Genomic DNA, 21,590 nt, shown 5'->3' on the forward strand with positions numbered 1-21,590 from the left:
CAAATAGGGGGAAGGGCAGAGGGAGATGTAGGCTTCCCGCTGAGCAGGGAGACCGATGCAGGGCTCAATCCCAGGACCCTGGGATCATGACCTGAGCTGAAGGCAGATGCTTAATGACTGAGCCACCCAGGCGCCCCTAATATATGTATATTTAAAGACAATTAATTTGATTGAATTTGGGGTGGAGAGTGACACCAAGGGGAGTTGTCAGTAGGCAATGAGAAGAGGGGGCATGGAGGGAAGCTGGAGCTGGACATGTAACTGGAGGTCGTCCACGCAGACATGATAGTAAAGACATGGTATTTTATAATTTTGACAGAAGGCAGAGGGGAGAAGTAAGAATGTCTGACAAAGGAGACAAGGAGCCATTAGAAATGTAGAGCACTCAGTGCTCTGAGGAAAGGTAAATATAAATACGATTACCATGCTTTATTGAAAGTCAGTCACATACTAGGCATTTTACATTTATTATCTCATTTAATACAAAACCCTGTACAGTGAATGTCTTTATCTCTACTCAGAAAACAGAGTCTCAGAGACATGGAGTAACGTGTAGAACCAGGCTGTAAACTGAAGCCTTCTCTCAGGCTAGAAAAGAGTCACAGAGAGCAGGAGATAAAGTTGGGGGCGCCTGGGTGGCTCAGTTGGTTGGGTGTCTGCCTTCGGCTCGGGTTATGATCCCAGGGTCCTGGGATCGAGCCCCACATCCGGCTCCCTGCTCAGTGGAGACCCTGCTTCTCCCGCTCCCTGTGCCCCTACCCACCACTTGTGTTCTCACTCGCTCACTCGCTCTCATTCTATCTCAAACAAATAAATAAAAATCTTTTAAAAATAGGAGATAAAGTCAACACTATCAAAAGTTGCTGAACGTTCAGGAATAATAATAATCGTGGGGGTCAGAAGAGTATTTGGGTCTCCAGGCATACTGAAATCTGTGTGAGAAGACTGGATGGGCAAGAATGCAGAAGGCAGAAGTTTGCAGACTGAGCCAGTGAGCCCAGAAGAGAGAGGAGGTGGGCGTTAAGGACAGTTGGCAGGAAAGCAGATCACCTTTCAGAGCTGGATGGTTAAGAGGGGAAATGTAAGATGCTTCCTGGAGGGACTTGGTGGAGAGGGGACAAGGTCTCTGTAGGTGACGGGGAGCCTGACTGTGCTGAGAGCAGAGAGGAAACAGCAGTGGGCGAGGGAGGGAAGTACAAGTCCCTTGGGTCAGATCCCGCAGCCTCAGGGCCGGAGAGCAGTCAGCCAGCGAAGAAGAGATGGGAGGCTGAGTGGAGAAACTAATATTCCTTGAGGGGGATAGAGAGCTTCGATGCAGCTCAACATGGAAAGTGAAGGAAGAGGGGACACCCTGTGCCGAGAGGGAGTGGGACTGAGGAGCTGAAGAGAAAGGAGGGACGTGGAGAACGTGCCACAGGCTGAGGCCTTAAGAAGGAGGGGGTATCCAAGCCGAGCCAGGGCCCCCATGAAGTAAGACATCCCAACGATGTCACCAAAGGCACCAAAGGCACGTATGACAGGGAATGTTTGTTTATTTAGGGACTTGAGATTTGGTGTTGGAAGACATTTTTTTTTTAATACCCTGAGGGTCACTCAATATTTCGGTGGCTCGTAAATGGAGTTGCGGACTCCCTTCAGGAGAGTTGCTAAATAAAAGTGTCGGGTGTGTCATCCGAGCTTGATAGTTCAAGGATGATCATGCTTGATGGACGGGAGTCGTGGAGGGGGCAGGACTGGCAGAACTTGCAACGCCCTGGGGGGGTGCCAGGATCCTCTAATCTGTAGGATGATACCAGCCATCTCTCTGTTAGTTGAGAAACATTTTTTTCTTGTGGAGGTCTTTGGACCTTTCCGTGTTTTATCTGAGGAATCCTGTCTGGCTTAAATACGCATCCTGGGGATTCTGTTCGTTTCCATCAATTCACTTGCTTGTAGATGTTGTGCCAAAATGCGACAGGGTCTCAGTCAATGAAAACCTAACCATCCATTCATTTAGAGACATCACATGGGGCGCCTGGGTGGCTCAGTGGGTTAAGCCTCTGCCTTTGGGCTCAGATCATGATCTCAGGGTCCTGGGATCGAGCCCCAAATTGGCCTCTCTGCTCAGCAGGGAGCCTGCTTTCTCCTCTCTCTGCCTGCCTCTCTGCCTACTTGTGATCCTTCTCTCTGTGTCAAATAAATAAATAAAATCTTAAAAAAGAAAAAAAAATAAGGACATCACCTTCCCTACGTGTATGAAAACCACAAAGGTGCAAGGGAACTAGCTGAAGGGCCCTGTCACGTGACTGGGTTGCTAGGAGACGGCTTCAGCGGTCCCCAGGGCAGAGCTGCCCCCCCATCCTGGTGAGCCTCTCTTAGGGATGGGGCAGCTACATCGAGAAAAAACCAAATTAAAGGCTTGAGACATGCACATTAAAAAGTAGATGAGATCTGTGTATAATTTATTCTTTGCTCTATTTTCTTGCCCTGAATGAGAACCATCTCCTCTTGGTAAAAATAACTTCAGGTAGATTCCCAGGAGAAAGTTAAAAGGAATCAGGAAAAATTAGATTAACTTTAGCTGGAAGAAATTCACACTTGGTTTGTAAGAGACAAAACAGTCAGCGGAGGGGAAGGAGCCTGGTACAGAAAGATAGGGTTTTCTTTCTCGGTTTATCTTTAGGAATCAAGACAATAAAATTAATATTTCTTTCATGCTTAGCTTGTGCCAGGCACTGCTTCTAAATCTCCATGTATTAAATTCTCACAACAAACTAGGAGGTGCCATTACCCCCATTTTGCAGACAAGGAAACTGAGGTACAGAAACTTGTCCAAGTTCAAGTAGCCAGGAAGAGCCAGAGGCAAGCTTCAAATGCAGGCAGTCAGATTTTAGAGCTGAATTTTTTTTTTTTCAATTCATAGGAACTTAGTGAATTTTACTGAAGTCATGCTACAAACAAAGGGAAGTAGGCAAACTTCTCTATCATAAAACCACCCACATTTGTGTGCATTGAATGCAGGAAGCCAGGATATTCTCTAATGCTCTGTCATTAGGGCCAAACTTGGTAAACAGATATCTAAAATTCACTTATCCCCTTAATTTTTTTTAATCTTTATTTTTTGTCAGCCAACCCATCTGGGCTTGGAGATTTATTTATTTATCTGGTTTAACTATTTAAAAACATTTATTAGTGCATCTAAAAGAGGCTGCTGTTTAAAAGATACAGTTTGTGAATACCCTTTAAGGAACTTAGTGACTGGATACAATGATGTGCACCTGTTTGGGCAACATGACCCCTGTCTGGATATTCTTAGGTCCTGTTTATTTGAAGGCTCTGATTTTTAAGACTGATAAGATGTTTATTAAATTTTTAAAACTTAATGAAGTTGAACGTGGGAATGCAAATTGGCGCAGCCACTGTGGAAAACTGTATGGAGGTTCCTCAAAAAATTAAAAACAGAGCTACCCTATGAGCCAGTAACACACTATTGGGTGTTTACCCAAAGAATACAAAAACACTAATTGGAAAGGACACAGGCACACCTGATGTTTATTGTAGCATTAGGTACGATAGTCACATTATGGAAGGCATTCACGTGTCCACTGACAGATGAATGGATAGAGAAGATGTGTTGTATATTGATGGAATATTACTCGGCCATAAAAAAGAACGAAATTTTGCCATTGGCAATGACATGGATGGAGCTAGAGCGTATCACGCTAAGTGAAATAAGTCAGAGAAAGACAAATACTGGAGAATTTCATTCATATGTGGAATTTAAGGATTAATAAGATTTTTTTAAAGTATCTTCTTAATTTAATTTAATTTTTTGGTATCTTCTTAATTTTAAATTCCTCTGAAAAAGTAATTGGCATACTGTTTGTCCTTTTAGGCTGTTTATTCGCCATCACGGGTTGGCACTCGGAACCGTAGAGGCACTTCAAATGTTGCCTCTCTAGTAAAATGTCCCCTGAAACCAGGAGTGGAGTTCCCTTGGTTTGCCCCTTTTTAGCATTTTATTTACTTTTTATTATGACGTGTACTTCTACCATATTTTAAGACTTTGAAGACTTGTACCACTTAAGATAATGCCTTGTGCACAGGAGGTGTTCTGGTGACTGGGTCATTAACTTCTAATATCAAGACTGACTCACAGTGGCCCCTTACGAATGAGTGACTAGTCTGATGGCAGCAGCTTCCTGGTTTAGTTCTGACCTGTCAGGTTACCCTTTGCTGGGTGGGGTGGGGTAAGCATTAAGTAGGGACCTTATGGACCTTTTCCGAGTGGAAAAGAAAGGGCACTGAACTTGTTTATTACCTGTGAGGCCTTGGGAAGCTTACTTATCCTAAGACCTAACTGCTTCTTATATAAAATGAAGTTAATAATATCTTCCTTAAGGGATGGCTTTGAAGGTTAAGTAGAAAAGTAGATGGAAAAACTGTTTTGTTAAATTAAAGCACTATGCAAATATTTTCAGTATCTTACTATTCCCAACGATAAATTTGCCAGATTAATAGGAATTTAATAAATTAACGTAGTTATAATGCCATCGCGGACAGATACTCCTCACTACAGTGTCTGCTGTGTTGATGTGAGCGATTAGGTGTCATTGAATTCTCTCAAAAGGAATAGTTTCTATGTAGTAAAACAGGAATTCTCAGAATTAAGTGCTGACACTCCCTAAATTACCCAGGGTTTATGCTCACGTCAGAATTGGGGTCAGGCTCTGGGAACGTTCCTCTGATAGAGCTTGGGGAGTCAATCAAATGCTACCTTCTACTGAGGTTTTCTCTTCCAGCACTCCCCTAAGTGAGCTGAAGCTTCTAGGTGCTGATGGCAACAAGAGGAGGTCCATTTGTTACAACTCAGCAAGAGGCTGAGTTTAGATACAAATGGTCTCTTGGAATTTTAAGAATGTGATTGTTTTGTAGCTGGGTGTCTTCCATATAATCTAGAACCACCTTCAATTAGGAAAAGTGCCTCGGGCTCCTCCCCAGGCTGCCTGGTGTAACAGAACATTGTTCAAGTGCAAGACGCTTGCTGCAAACTTCCGAAGGATCCTGCACCTTCTCTGGCCTGTCAGAGGTGACCTCAGCCTCTGTGGGGACTGACTTCTCTCAGCCTTGTTCCCTGCCTGGAGTAAGAGCTGAACTCTTCCTCCCCTGGGTTCCTAGACACTGGGTCTAGCAGTGGGAGGAGTTGGTGATTAAACTTTGTTTTGTTTTTCTCCAATTTATTGGGTCTGTGTTTTCAGCACATGGTCTCACTTACTTTGAAAAACTGTTCCCGTCATTTTAGAGTTTGGTTGGAAGGCTTTATTTATTTATTTATTTATTTATTTATTTATCTATTTTAAGATTTTTATTTATTTGACAGGCAGAGATGGCAAGTGGGCAGAGAGGCAGGCAGGCAGAGGCGGGGTGGGGTGGCGGGGGGAAGGAGGCTCCCTGCTGAGCAGAGAGCCCAATGAGGGTCTCTATCCCAGGACCCTGGGATCATGACCTGAGCCGAAGGCAGAGGCTTTAACCCACTGAGCCACCCAGGCACCCCTGGTTGGAAGGCTTTTATGGACCAACATTCTATAAAAAGCTTACAAAGTCCAGTTGTCCAGGTGATGATATTTGCCAAGAGTTTCTGCAGGAAATATTGCTACTATTTCTTTGTGTCCTAATAACATATGCAAGCAAAAAGGACAAATGAAATTATATGCCTTATGATTAATAACATTGTGGAGCACTATCCTATTTCCTCCCTTTTGCCAACCTAGCTAAATGGATGAGTCCTCTTTATTGTGCCCTTTCTGCAATAAAAGAAGCCAATACTTCACAAAGTCTCCCATTAACATGTTAAAAAAAAACTTTATAAAAATAGTGTTCCTGTATTATGCACAATATGCAACTGAGAAATGTTATCAACTTAAGACAGAGGGAATAAAAGAAACAAAAATTCTACGGGGTTATCCTACTTGCTTGTGATATGACAAAAATGAATTCATTTACATGGATGAGTATGTAAAATATTTGCAATTTTCATATTGTGATTTTTAGCAGGATTATATAGAAATTTACACTCTGGAGTTCTGGCACATTTTTTGGAATTACTGCATTGATGATTTCTTATCTTCTGTTCTCTCTTCCTTTGTCTTTTGCTCATGCTCTTTCATTGAGAACCAGGTAATCCATTTTGTACTTCATTTTTACTAAGGTTATATACACGCACAGATTTTCAAGTCACCTATTCCTACAAGATTTGTTATAAAGTCACAAATCTCCTCACCCTCGGCCTCTTTACCCAGACTCAAGTGCTTCACTTCTTGGAGCTGATTATTTTGGGCCTCCATGGTAGCTAGTCTTTGACAGTAGCTTCCAAGGACCGACGGATACTCTCCCGGCGTTCACACTGGATCTGGGCTGCTCTCGTGACCCTCCGTGCCCATGGAATGCAGCAGAAATGACACGATGCCGATTTCAGACTTGAGTCTTAGGAAGAAGGTCTGGCATCTCCTGCTTCTGCCTGCTATGCCAGTGGTACAGAAGGGTCCCCCTGCCTTGTCCTCCAGGCATTGCCAAAACTGCCCTCCTGTGTTAGAGTGCCCCCTGCCCATGTTCCATGTCTCCTCTTTCTATTGGTGTTTGGTTTGGTTTCCTCTTTCCTTCTAGGGGTACATGTCCTTCAGCCATTCCCGAAGAAATAGTTCCATGGGTAGGAAAAGTTCTGATAACTCATGTCTGACCATGTCTATTCTACCTTTGCCAGTGGCTGGTAGATTATGCATAAAATTCTAGATTGCAAATAAATGTTCTTCAGAATTTTTAAGGCATTGCACAATTGATTTCTACGTAGTTTGTCGACAACATTCTGGCTCCTTTGCATGGGACCTGTTTTTCTCTTTGGAAGCTCATAGGAGAATTTTATATATGTGTGTATATATATGTAGATATATGTATGTGTATGCTTTATATATGTATATATATAATTATATATATTTATAATACCATATTATACTCTGTAATATAATTTATAAACTATATGAATATTAAATATAATTTATAAATATACTATTTATAATACATATTAAAATATATGTTATATATATTTGTTTTCCCATTTGTTTTGCAATATTACAATACAACTTGAGAAGGGTTTATTTTCATCCTGTGGTGGGCACTCAGTGGGACCTTATAATCTAGAAATATGTGTTCTGGATTTCAGGGACATTTTCTAAAATGATTGCAATGATGATTATATATTACCATATATATTTTCATATACATATTCACTTATATTCATTTGTATTCACATATATTCATAGATATTCACATATATTTGCAGATATATATGCATATACATATATAAAATGCCTACCATATGTCAAGCATTTTTCTGGGTGTTAGGAGACAAAGACAAAGATGACATAATCCTTTTGCTCCAGAAACTTCTTACTGAAGGCAGGTTTGTAATCAGGATGATCACACTTCCCAGTTTACCTGGACATTCTTGGTTTATTCTAGTTTTTCAGGCATAATTATTAGTACTGCTCATTTCCCTGACCAAGAAAGTCTTGGGCTGGAGATAAATTATCTGGTAACCATTCCCCAAAGATTAGATGATAAAATTTATGTGAAAATGCTTTGGGAACTATAGAAAGTACAAATAACAGGATGAAAAGATTTAAGTTATTTTATTCATTCTCCTACTGAGCCAAAAATGTCTACAATTGCTCTCTACCTTGCTCTCTGTTATTACTCTAAGATGTCCTTGGATTTGTAAGAGAATAAACTTGCCAGAAAATTAATTTCATTTTAAGGCAGCTTAGCATGTTCTCAATCAGTTTCAAGATGAAACTCCTCTTGGGGCACCTGGGTGGCTCAGTGGGTTAAAGCCTCTGCCTTTGGCTCAGGTCATGATCCCAGGGTCCTGGGATCGAGCCCCTCATCGGGCTCTCTGCTCAGCGGGGATCCTGCTTCCTCCTCTCTCTGTGCCTGCCTCTCTGCCTACTTGTGATCTCTGTCTGTCAAATAAATAAATAAAATCTTTAAAAAAGAAAAGATGAAACTTCTCTTTGTGGATTGTTTCGGATCCTTAATGTACGCTTGAGGTTTAATTATTGGTTGCTTGACGTTTGCAGATTATGGGTCCTTTTGAATTTAACATTTTCTGATTCTGTTGGGTTTTGGACATAGGGTGGATGCCAGTTCCCTAGGAATTTTTAAAGCCCATATGAGAAGGTGAAAAGTATAAAAATACTCATTGTTAGGTCTTTACCATAAAGAAGGCAGAGTGTCTGCCCTCAATGAGCTCCCAGTGTCAATGTCTCATGTGTCCCTTATGTCCCTCCACATGACAGAGCTGTGATCTTCTTTGGCACAGGGAAGGGAACTGAAGCATGTGTATAGAGAGGTTAAGTAACATAGTTAATCAATGCGACAGTCAGGAAAGCGCTAGGATCTAAATATATATGTAACCCGATTCTAAAGCCCGTCGATCATTTCTTCATGAGTGTGACAATGGTTTTTGAATACTGACGACGTGCAAGGCGGTGAGTAAAACGAGCTGGTCTTGGTTCTCCTATCTAGCTTGGCAGCGTCATCATCATCTGTCAGACCATCATTTATTAAACAGATTTTTCCAGGTACGGGGTTCACGCTTTACTTGCATTATCAATGAAAATGGTTACAACGGCAGTGTTAGAGAGATTAAAATCCCCGGGTATTACAGATTAGGAAACCGAGCTTCAATGAAGGGAAGCTGTTTGACCAACAGGGAGTAGTAATGGTTTGCCTATGGTGTCACTGTCCCTACAACCAGGACCTTTGCTGGACGGTCCCACCATGCTTGGTAGCCCACTGACAGGCTGGGGGTCAGTGGAGGATGGTCTGGAAGCAGCCCAGTGGGGAAAGCCTGGGGCGACTTGGTCTTTATGGAATCATTTTTTTTCTAAGGAATGGACTTTGGTCTTGGGGAAAAAATGGTAAGAATGTAATTTCCTTTAAAATTTTTGCCAGAAAGACTCAAGTACAGACTATGAAAACTGAAAAAGGTAATAATGATTACAACAATACATAATCACTGTGTAGTAAAAAATATTGTTAAGTTACATATTTAGGTCTACCTGAAGTAAACCATATGAGTAAGGCTGGTCCCATCTTCCATTTCATGGTTACAGGGATTCTCCCATGGCCTTTGCCCCAGGGATGAATTCAGGGATGGGCACTGACCTAAGGCAAGCATATGCAAGAACCCCTGGGTTTCTTCTGCTCTTATCACCCAGGATTTAATAGGGATTTACTCAGTTGGCTGGGAATGAGCCTAGCACTGCTGATAGCCATTCTGTGCGACAGATAGACAGACTTATGTCTGAGAGACGGAGGACAGATCCTGATAATGTCAGTTGAGCCCTGGATCCTACTTTTCCTGAACTCCGTTTACCCTTCAACTTCCTCAACATGTAAACCCACAAGTCCATCATCTTATTTATTTTTGCTTTAGCGCATTTGAATTATGTTTCTGTCACTTGTCACCAAAAAGTTTCTTGGTTGAAACCATATTCCACTGGTGATCTAATCTTTAAAAATAGAACAAGTGTCAGATCACACAGATTCTTGCCATTACATTCAGAGAAACTGTGGGCATTCTAGTTTCGTCAGTAAGATATTGTGTGGGCAGCCAAGGTCATCTGGTAGGTAAGTGCCCTGGTAAGAGCTCTGAGAGATTGATTGATTGATTGATTGATTGATTGATTTTAAAGATTTTATTTATTTATTTGACAGAGAGAGAGACAGTGACAGCAGGAACATAAGCAGGGGGAGGGGGAGAGGGAAAGCAGGCTTCCCACGGAGCAGGGAGCCTGATTCGGGGCTTGATCCCAGGTTCCTGGGATCATGACCTGAGCCAAAAGCAGTCGCTCAATGACTGAGCCACTCAGGCGCCCCACCTCTGAGAGTTTTAAGGAAGCAGATGTCCTGCTCTATATAGGGTTTAGGGGGCCCACGCTAGGACTCTACCTGCTCCTGGCCAATCTGCTCTGTGATATCTAAGTTAAAAATGTGACAAAAGGGGTAAAAGGAGCCATGAGGAAACGTGCCCATGCAGAAGCCTGATTGACAAGTCAAAGGACAAAAGGAAGACCAAACGTGGCCTTATGGAGAGAAGGACTGAACCCTTTTGGAAAGAATCTTCATTGAAAAAATTGCTTAGTGAGTTTTGTCTCTAACTGATATATTTCACTATTTTCCCCCAGTTTACCCCTCGTACCCTTTTAAGCTTAAAATATGCCACACATTTGGACTTTGTCAATCTTTTTTGGATAAAATTTCATCTATTTCCATTTGTATAATATTTAATAACTATGGTAACTTTGCATTTCATATAAGTGATGATAGTGTCAACATGAAAGTCTCTCTTTTTGGTTTTTTTGGACGTATTGAGGCTATCTAAACAATTTCAGGTTAAAAAAATATTATTAAAAGGAAAGCAATAAAAAAAATAGAAAAAAGGAAAGCAATAATGCATGTGCTGTTTTAAGCTGCCTACACATAAGAAAGAGGGATGGGAAAGACTGAACATATAATCAGAAATAATTTTTTATCTTCAAAGCAAGGCCATAATTAATTCCCATTAAATCTATTCATGAATCATCTGAGATCAAGCAAGGTAGCTTCTCAGTAAACACTTCTGGATATTAGTTGCTTTTGAGATCTACTGGGTGCATAGAATTATTGCACAAACCCTACTTCAGAATAATGCCACAATTTGGTTTTACGAAGGATTAATTAAGTCATTTAAAAACTAAGATGGGTTATTTAGCAAGACTAATTGCCTATTGATATCAGGATAGTTTGTGATAATAATTGCATTTTCTAGCTAATAGAGTTGGAGGGGCATGCCCGCAGAAGTAGTTTCAAAACATTAAAATATATTGTTTTTTTAAACATTTTATCCAATCCTATTTCAAATTGAGTAGTTTGTAAAGATATAATTTTAAAGGAAAATGGTTCAGAACATAGTGATTTTCATTGTTTTGAATGATCTAATCAACAGCATTCTTGAGAATGTTCTAAAGTTAGAACATACCCACTCTTCTTTTGGCATTTCAATTTTTATTTCAAACTCCTTCCCTCATCGTTTCAAGAAAATTATAGAAGTGTATCTTAAAAAGAAGTTGTCACTCTCCACTTACAAGTATCTGGGAGTAATTAATTAGTTTAATTATCGATAGGATTAATTTTGTCTGAAGAGCCAAAACATTAAAAAAAAGGGGGGGGGGGGAAGAACTAGATAATTTTCTCTGAAATGATTGTGTAAGTCCATAGGGAAACTGAATTTCATACAAATTGCTTCCTATTAGTCCTGAATTTAAATGTCTCCTGCTTAGATGCCCCAGTGAGATTTCTAATAATTTCTTAGTGATCAGCTATTATCCATTCCTATCTGCTTTATATAGATACTTTATATTAACACAATCTGCACCTAGTACAGGACTTTGATTACATATGTACACGACTTTCACAGCTAATTCCCTAGGATGCTTTCTCCTCTTTTGTCATTTTGACATGACATGAAAGGTTTCCTTGGTGACAATATGTCTCCTGCTCAGATCCAAAATATATGTTAACACAGCACTCCTATTTTTCCCTTAAAACCTTAAAAAAATGCCACAAATGTCTATGTTTCATTCAGATTTTCCTAGTTTTAAACCCAATACTCTTTCTTTTTTTCTGCTTGAGGATCCTGTCCAGGAAGTCTCATTACCTATGGTCATTATGCCTCCTTAGGCTCCTCCAGGCTGTGACAATTTCTCAAACTACTCTTGTTTTTGATGAGCTGGGCAGTTTTGAGGAGGAACCTAAGACTTTTGTAGCCTTTTGAGCTTTTAAAAAATGCTTTCCAGAAAAAAGAAGTAAGCTATAAAGGTCTTTTCCTGTGTCACAGAAGAATTTCTTTACCAGTGCAGATTAAACCCTGCAATTGCACTACTGGGTATTTACCCCAAAGATAGAGATGTAGTGAAAAGAAGGGTCATCTGTACCCCAATGTTCATAGCAGCAACGGCCACAGTTGCCAAACTGTGGAAAGAACCAAGATGCCCTTCAACCAACGAATGGATAAAGAAGATTTGGTCCATATATACTACAGAGTATTATGTCTCCATCAGAAATGATAAATACCCAACTTTTGTATCAACATGGATGGGACTGGAAGAGATTATGCTGAGTGAAATAAGTCAATCAGGGAGAGTCAATTATCATATGGTTTCACTTACTTGTGGAGCATAAGGAATAACACGGAGGACATGGGGAGATGGAGAGGAGAAGTGAGTTGGGGGAAATCGGAGGGGGAGACAAACCATGAGAGACTGTGGACTCTGAGAAAAAAACTGAGGGTTTTGGAGGGGAGGGGGGTGGGGGTTGGGAGAGTCTGGCGGTCGGTATTAAGGAGGCAAGTATTGCATGGAGCACTGGGTGTGGTGCATAAACGATGAATCTTGGAACATTGAAAAACAAAACTAAATTAAAAAAAAAAAGAATAGCTCTAAAAAAAAATCTCTAAAAAAAACCCAAAGAAAAAAAATTTTTTGCTTATGGAGGATAGTGATTGCCACATATTGTACTTCCATACATGCAGAAGAATGAAAGGGTACACACCCATGTGATTTGACTTCTGAGCTGCCCAAGAGAAGATTTTTTAAAACTGGAAATAATTACATCCACAGAGAGGGTCAAGGGACCCTGCTGAGCAGATTTTTTTCTGGCCTTGTTGATCCTGGAGCAGAAGGGGCTAAAGCAAGGGGCATGCGCACACTGGCCAGGAAAAGGTGACTCAGAGCAGGCTGGTAAACACCGGATAGTTTACAAAGGTAAGTTTGGGGTTGTTTCCAGTGAAGCCTCTGGTTGCTAAGATTTAGACAGGGCGGGGCTAAGAAGGACGCAGACAGAGAGGGACTCGGTGACTTCCCTAGATTTTTGAGCACTTTTCCCCTAGAACCACTCAGGATGTCTGAAGTCCAGAAATATTCATGGCACCAGGCCTCCCCTGAGTAGGGAAGCCTGACTTGGCAAATAGAAACACAAGACTCCCAGTTAAGGATGAATTTCAGATAAATAATGAACAGCTTTTTTTAGTATAAGTAAGTTCCAGCCAATATTTGGGACACGCTTACGCTAAAAATTTATTTGTTGTTTGTCTGAATAGTCAACGTCCTGCATTTTCTCTGCATTTTCCTTGGGTTCCCATTGAGTAGGCAGGGGAGAGGAGAGGGCGGCAAAGGAGAAGGGTGGAGGGTGGACGGTTTCTAGCCTCAGCCCACCACTTTCAGGGAGCAGTTACCTTAACATGAAAGATAAATGTTGTATCATGTATTCTCAAAAGCTACCCCAGGTCAGCTTTCAAAGAAACTGCGAGCCTCTAAGACCTCTGGAACAGCATTCTTTTTGTCTCCTTCTTTCTTTATTTTTGAACAAATACCCAGGAAGTCTGTGTCCTATAAACAGTATCCTTTAATATATACAGTTACTGAAGAAAATCAAACCCAATCAGAAGCAATGGGTCAGCAAAGGTAGAATTTCTCCATGACCACCTGGTTCCTTTTTTTTTTTTTCCCTTCGCTGGACTCTGGATTTATAGACCAGTGTTTAGTCTCACACCTTTCTCCCCCTCCTCCTATCTAATTTCTAGTTTTCTCAGATGATGGCAGGAATAAAAACTTGACTGTAAAAAATCCCTCATGCATAGGATAATTGAAAATTAACTATAATTATAAAAATTAAGTGTTAAACCATACTACGTGCCTAGGCATAATTAAAAAAAATAGATAAGCACAATTTAACAAACTTAAAAATTTGAAACTGATAGAAGTATGCTCTTGGCCTCCAACAAAGTCAGCGAAAGGATTAAGCTTGCATCCTTCACAAATCAGCTGGGTCAAAATCAGCATTTAAAAGCCTTTGTAAAATAGAGTTGATACATCAGAATCTTTTAATGGCAGAAATTCCCATTAGCATCAACTGTTGCATAAATAATATTCATAATAGTGATTAGAAATGTTAATTTCTTAGAGCAATCATAATTTCCTTTAATCTACTATGGCAGTGTTTTTTAAACTCCAGATTATGACCCATTAGTGGGTCATGAAATCAATTTAGTGGGATATAATCAGCATTAAAGAGAATAGAATAGAATAGAATAGAATAGAATAGAAAATACTCAATTTCATTGCATACAATGTAAATATAATTTCATGAGCTTTAGCTTCAGCTTTCTAAAAACATATGTATAACTACTTGGTTACAATATAAAATGTATTTCATGGGATCTGTTCTGCACAGTCGGGAAATAGCTCTCTTATATTATAACAAATAAATTCTATGATCTAAAGGTAAAACACAAGTTTAAGTCACACATTGGTGAAAGAAAAAGAAAATATTGACAGTAGAAGATATTGTGATGGCTTATATGTGTTTAACCAATAATGGAGCCACTTCTCCACTTGCTGAGTTCTGATTCAAGGTGATATATGGGGCAAATCTACTTCTTATTATCAATGCAATAAGGATGCCTTGGTAGTCTATACAAGTCGAGGGCTATGGGGGCAGCCTGTCTCTACTGCTTACTGGCCAGCTGATCTTGGTCATGCAACTGAATTTTCTGTGTCCCACTTTCCTTATTGATAAGATGGGCCTTGTAATGAACTGGTCATCCAACCTGGAAAGATTAAATGAATTTATACACAGAACGTATCGAACACAGCATTTGGCACCATAGCAAGTCTTCAATAAGTGTTAGTTACTGGTTTTATTACTTTTTCTTATTTTTGTGTAAGAATAGGAAGTATTAGAGACTTTCCTGCCTCAAACTTTTAATTTTATCCCTGACAGTTGGAGAACGGAGGCCAGAGAGTGCTCTGTGGTTCAGCCCACGCACAGGCCCATGCATGAATTCTTCTTCATGTCTTTGTCAGTTCATTGGAATGAACTGCTTCAGAGTGACGTTCTCAACCTGGGACACATGATACAGCTTGCAGGATTGTGAATTTCTGAAATGTGACTGGGATTTTGAATGAATGTGCAAATACATCTTCGGGGGATACATGGAGGGGATCAATGGCTTCTAGCGTTAAGGGGGCCACATGTAGTACAGTGAAGACTTCGAAGAGCCTAGATCTAAGTTCAAGGCTTATTAATTAGCATGGTAACCCTGAGCAAGTTACTGAAATCTTGTAGCTCCACTTACCTGTCTGTAGGATGGGGATTAAAGATAGCTGCTACACAACACAGTTGCTGTAATAATTAATGTTTACAGCATTTGTAAAAAGCTTAGCACAGGCACAATGGCTGTCACAGGATGGGTATTCAAGGAAGTATTAATGGTGGAGAAAGGGTAGGGAGAATGGAGAATAGCATACAATGGTTGTTATTCTGAATTTCAATTTTGGAATGTTAAGTCTGTCACTGAATCATTCAATAATCATTCACTCAGTAATCAATTCCTTCATTTATTCAACAAAAATGGACCAAATGCTGCCACGTGTGAGGGCTTGGGGGAGGTGGTGAGGTGTGCCTTATCCATTGGTAAGACACATTCTCTGCCCTCACAGAGCTCACGATCCAGGAAGGCTTACAAACAGGCAGTCACCAACCTTGTGATTAAATGGAGCAGCAGGCAAAGTATGGGGCTTGGGGAGAACGAGGGCAACAGCTTGAACTGAGAACCACGTTCAACAAGATTTGTGGTTTTGTTTTGTCTCATAGTTCTAGTTTCCAGTTCAGTGCTGAACAGAGATGACTTCCTTCTGTTTATTTTAATGCTGAATGTTATGGGTCAAATGTTTAGACCTATTAAGGGGGCATGAAGGACAGAATTTGATCTGGGGCGCCTAGAGGAAACAGCTCTTCTCTGGGATTTGGTTCCAAGGATGAGCACATGTAGTGAGACTTCTTGATAGTAAGGGCACTAGAGAACAGGACAAACATCCACCCTCAAGGAAAATCATAAAATCTAATTCTCTTTTTGCCTGGACTTCAAGGAAACTTAGAGTTAAATTTAATGTTCCAATTACAAGTATAGTAACCTAGTTTTTTTGTTTATTTCTTCCTCCTTTCTTCTCAATGGTTTTGATTTTCCATTTTCAATGCATTATTATATCTCTGTATCTATCTACCATCTATACCAGATTAAATGGTTTTTGGAAGTAGACAGGGTAATAATTATTAAACAACTTCAGTGACTTAGTGTCTTATGTACTACATTAGCCTTTTACTTTGTATATTTTTATGACTCAATGGACATGACTGAATTGTAATACATTTAAACTTTATGAAATTGAGTCATACTTCGACAGCTCTATCATAGAAGAATTTTATAGCAGGAACAATGTCTTCCAGGAGAAGTCCTTATGTTATCAATAATTGGATATCACAGTATCATTTGGGATTGCATCTACTATTAGGAGACAAGGTTGCTATGTTAATCCATTTAAGTTATTTTTTTACTCTCTGGACATAGAAACTCTTTTACCTTTGAGCAAAGCTGTCAGGATAGCTAAGTCAATGTCCTGGTGTCCTTCTGATCCCATCCGGAATACCGTAATCTGCAATTTGAGACAAGGGGACCATTAACAATGCATGTTTTTCCCCAAGACAAATTCAATCAATGAGACCATATCTGAACACAGATTATCTTAATATCTACAAGGTGGATTCTTGGCCCCAGGGGAAGCAGACAGAGCAGGAATTCAGCTACAGGGTTCTGCAGTTCATTAAGAGGAAGATGTCTCATAGCCTCCTAACAGAGACCAACTCATATAATTGCATTGATTATGTTAACAACGATGAGAAACCCGAGACCGAGGAAAACGTCCTCTTCTATCATTTCAGTTTTAAAATGAAAACTTACTGGACTTAAATGCGTAAGCTGTGACGTACACGGTGAGTTGAGAAATTAAGTGTTTAAAAGTAGTTTAGTATGCCCTTCAGTAAGTGGTCCTACACATGTGTATGTGTGTGTGTGTGTGCATGTGTGCATGTATCTGCGTGTGTGCAATGCCATCACCACACTTACTCCACAGCAATAGTTACAAAGGGTTTCTCAAGAGTGTGATGGCTCTAGATTCTTTAGTCCTCTCACTAACCTTGAACCCCTTTGAACTCTCTCGCACTGTTGGTGAAAATGCAAACTGGTGCAACCACTCTGGAAAACAATATGGAGTTTCCTCAAAAAGCTAAAAATAGAGCTACTCTATGACCCAGCAGTCATACTACTGGGTATTTACCCAAAGGACACAAACATAGTGATTTGAAGGGACACCTGCCTCCCAATATTTATAGCAGTACCATCAACAGATGAATGGATAAAGAAGATGTGGTGTGTACACACACACACACACACACACACACACACACACACAGGAATACTATGCAGCCGTCAAAAAGAATGAAGTCTTCCCATTTGCAACGATGTGGTTGGAGCTAGAGGGTATTGTGCTGAGTGAAATAACTCAGAGAAAGGCAAATATATGATTTCACTCATATATGGAATTTAAGAAACAAAACAGATGAACATAGGGGAAGGGAAGGAAAAATAAAATAAGAGGAAAACAGGGAGACAAATCGTAAGAGATGCTGAACTCTAGGGAACAAACTGAGGGTTTGGAGGGGAGGGGAGTGGATGAGGGGATGGGGTAACTGGGGGATGGGCATTAAGGAAGATACTTGAAGTAATGAGCACTGGGTGTTGTATGCAACCATGAAGCTCTAAATTCTACCTCTGAACTAACAATACACTGTATGTTAATAAAATTGAATTTAAATTAAAAAAAAAATAACCTTGAACTCCCTTGAGAGTAACTTAGCAATTACTTCCAGGTTGTAAGAAGGGGAAAGCAGACACTACAATAACATCTTTCCTTTCGGTGATCCAGGGGAGGAAAGTATTCTCCAGGGATGAATTGCAGGACGGAACGTAAAGACACAGCAACGAAGGAATGATACATGTCGAATTAATACAAAGTCCCCAAATAATGCTGAACAATAACAAAATCTCTTCTTCAAGTCAGAGGGAAGTTACTTAAGGGAGCCAAAAGGTTATTTGACTATCTGCCCTGAATTACTATTTTTCTCAGCTGCTTTAGGCTTCAGGTTTCTCTAGCTATAAAACGGGAAAACAATAGTGCTTGTCCGTTTCCAAATATGGGAAGTACACTTTACTGCATTTGCTAACAGAGAATTCCAAGTTTAGCCACTGTGAGGGAAAGAAGAGACACAGACTCAAAGACTGTGACATTATCAGTTGCCTTAGAAATCCAGTCCACTATCCAAAATAACTTGTTTAAGGTCACAAAATGAGTTAGTTAGCTAGGAGAGTTGTGATTAGAACCCAAGAGCCCTGACATTTTTGTCTTGTGCCTTAAACACAGCAACAAAGAGGGGGAAGAAAGATCATATGAACATCTGACTTGTGAGCTGCTTAATTCTTTTGTGTCTTGATTGTTCATGTCCTGAGGTCGGAGTGTGGGATGAGTGTAAGGCAGAGAGTGTAGACTGAAATGCCTTTGTAGGCTTTTGAACGTAAAAATATGAAAAATAGAGAGAGACAAACAAAACCTATCTACACCTTGTGTTTGGCTCACAGGCCAAAACTGTGATCTCTGGAAAGGACCAGCGTGTGGAGGCGTGCCCCAGCTCTGTTAGATTTGCACTGAAATCGACTTCCGCTCGTCTGTAGGTCTGGCCAAAGGGCCAACAGGACATTCTCCCAAATGCCTACGGTTGTCCCCACAAAATCCACTTGGAAGAAGGGAGGCAGCTCTTCTCAGTTCGGAACTCGGGGACAGGTGCCTGAATTGGGAAGACAGTCTGCAGTCCATAGGATTAAGAACCAGGGGGGCAGAAGTGGAACTTGGCCAACCCTACAGATGAACTCTTTGAGCCAGGCTGGCTATGCTGCGTCCTTAGCTAGGAACAAGCTGAGGAGAATCAGAGTAACATGTGAGCTCATTGTTTCGGAAAAATCCAAAACTTAGGCATCAAAGAATTCCTTAAACATCGGACCTACTTGTTCTGTAGATGCTGACATTTTACTGCCTAATTAGAGATCACATTTCTTACACAAATTTTTCTGAGGCAGCAAATAGAAAAATTTACCCTGAAATATAACATTATCAGGCCTTCCTAGGAACAGATTTGAGGAGGGGAAAAGAAGGTTTATAGTGTAGGGTTTCTAAAGGATTTGGGGTAAGAGGCAGTGGAGACACAGTTACATGTTTGTTTTTTTAAAGATTTATTTATTTATTTGAGAGAGAGAGAGAGAGAAGGAACGGTCTGAGGGAGAGGGAGAGAGAAAATTTCAAGCAGACTCAACACTGAGCACAGAGCCCAACACAGGGCTCAATCCCATGACCCTGAGATCAGGAACTAAGCCGAAATCTCTCGATTTTTGGATGTTTAACTGATGGAGCCACCCAGGCGCCCCTCTCTGTTTTTGTTTGTCAAGGAGCCTGACGTGGAATTGTATGCCAGGGCTTCACAGTTTTTCTGGAAAACTGATGTGGAGGGAGTGGCTGCCCATCCGTCCATGCCCCTATTCGAGATGAGAAGGAAGAATGAAGGAGAGGCTGGAGGTTCCAAAGACAAAATTTATTTCATAATTTTGCCTTGAGCTGATTAGTGGGATTGTGTCTTCATCACTACTCTAAAACATTTTTATTTGAAATTTAAGACATTTTAAAATCCCAATTACACGATGTATCCATCTAACCTCAGGGGGTAAAAGGTCAAATAAAATCAGAGCCATTCTACCAACCCCAAGTTTGGCAGAGATGCAGAAAATCAAGTATTCTTAAATATTCTTGGTGGGGCTGTGAATCAAAATAGTAGTTTTGGAGTATGATAGGTTGATAAAAATTCACTGGTATTGATATATGATTCTTTAACAGCACTAATATTTTATTTAGGTCTTTGCAACTGTTTGGAAATGAGGTTGGTACATGTCATCAATCTTGCCTCATTTTGGGATTAGAGTTGCAGTGACTTTTCAGAATGACTTGGAAAGGCTTTTGAATTTACTTATGCCCCAGAACAGTTTATATAACAAAAGAAATTCTCCCACTTCTCCAGGTTTAGGAGGATGTCTATAAACATCCTTATTTAGGGACAGATCGCTGATCACCTATATAAATTTTCCAGCAATTATTGACCAATTTAGCTTTTCTGACTATCCCTGAGTCAGTTTCATGTAATTTCCTATGTAATCAGATATTTCATCTACATTTTCAAGTTCATGGGTACACAATTATATGAACAATTCTCTTATTTTTTAAAAATCTCTTTTTTGTCTAGAATTATATGGATTTTAAAAAATTCTTTATTTTTAACTTAATCAAAATCTCGGTCATCTCCAAGAATTTGATTTTAATTTTATGGATCAATATTATTATTTACAATTTGAAGTTACTATTTTCTGTTTTTATCATTATCCATTCATTTCTTCTGTTTTTGCTCCCTTAAGCTATTCTTTTCCTAGAATTTTAGGTGGATGCTGTGGTTATATTATTTTTATTCCTTCTTGTTTCCTAATCATGGATCTAAGATTATGTATCTCACATGTTTTTATATGCATTATGTAATTTTCATTCATTTAAAAATATATGTCACTTATTTTCTCTTAAAATTGTTTTTAATGTTAGAATGTGTGTATTTTAACATTTTTTAAACATGCTCTTTTGCTTAAAAAAAGCATGTCTTCTCTATCTGCTGGGTACAGAGTTTTAGGTAGATTGATATAGATACAGATCATACTTTTTATTCAAATACTCTACATACCTATTTTCAAGAGGCATGGTAAAGTCTCCTATTTTTTTTTAATATTTATTTGACAGAGATCTCAAGTAGGGGGAGAGGCAGAGAGAGAGAGAAGGACTCCCTGCTGAGCAGAGAGCCCAATGCGGGGCTTGATCCCAAGACATTGGGATCATGACCTGAGCCGAAAACAGGCGATTTAACACACTGAGCCACCCAGGCGCCCTGTTAAAGTCTCCTATTATGAGTAACGCTTCATAATTATTCCTTCAAAGTAAATAAGTCTTTGGTTTGCATGTTTTGAAGCTTTTCAAAAATGTATAAAGGTTCATGACAGTCTGTTCTTGGTGGGCTGCAGTTTTTATCAACATCAACTAGCTTCCTTTTCTATTTAGTGCTGTTGCTTTGCGTTACATTTTATTTTAAATTAACATTTTAATCACCATATATGCTCTTATAGGGGATTAGAATGTGTCTGATATATTATTCCATCTGTGCATTTGTGGGGTTTTTTGGGAGGGTCACTTCTTGGTGGCATTTTGTTTTAGGTGTCTATCTCGTAAACAACAAGGCTAGAGTTTGTTTGTTTGTTTGTTTTTTTTTTAAATGAATCAGAATATCTTTCTCTTCAAGGCAGAAAAGAATTCAGCTATGTTTAATATGATTACTGATTTCTTTCGTCTTTTTTTCAGCGTATTTTGTTTTCTATTTTCTAGACTTTATCATTTCCCTTCTACCTTTCTTTTCCTTTAAAAATATCATATTTGCTTAGATAATAAATGCACATGGCAAGAACAATATCCCAACAGCATAAAGAA

The 21,590-nt window shown here is 39.8% G+C and overlaps 1 protein-coding gene across 17 annotated transcripts in view; it reads right to left on the reverse strand.

Moving 5' to 3' along the window:
* The window catches only part of LOC116873011 (transient receptor potential cation channel subfamily M member 3), a 484,792-nt gene that overhangs the window by 102,896 nt on the left and 360,306 nt on the right, over nucleotides 1-21,590 (reverse strand). For all 17 annotated transcript variants that reach the window (XM_032866614.1, XM_032866613.1, XM_032866612.1 and 14 more), the window contains one exon: nucleotides 16,496-16,568. In XM_032866614.1, coding sequence (XP_032722505.1) covers nucleotides 16,496-16,568 — 73 coding nt within the window. The remainder of the gene's footprint in view (nucleotides 1-16,495; nucleotides 16,569-21,590) is intronic.

This window comes from Lontra canadensis, unplaced genomic scaffold, assembly GCF_010015895.1.
Source record: "Lontra canadensis isolate GAN:19392208 unplaced genomic scaffold, GSC_riverotter_1.0 scaffold31, whole genome shotgun sequence".
NCBI lineage: Eukaryota > Metazoa > Chordata > Mammalia > Carnivora > Mustelidae > Lontra > Lontra canadensis.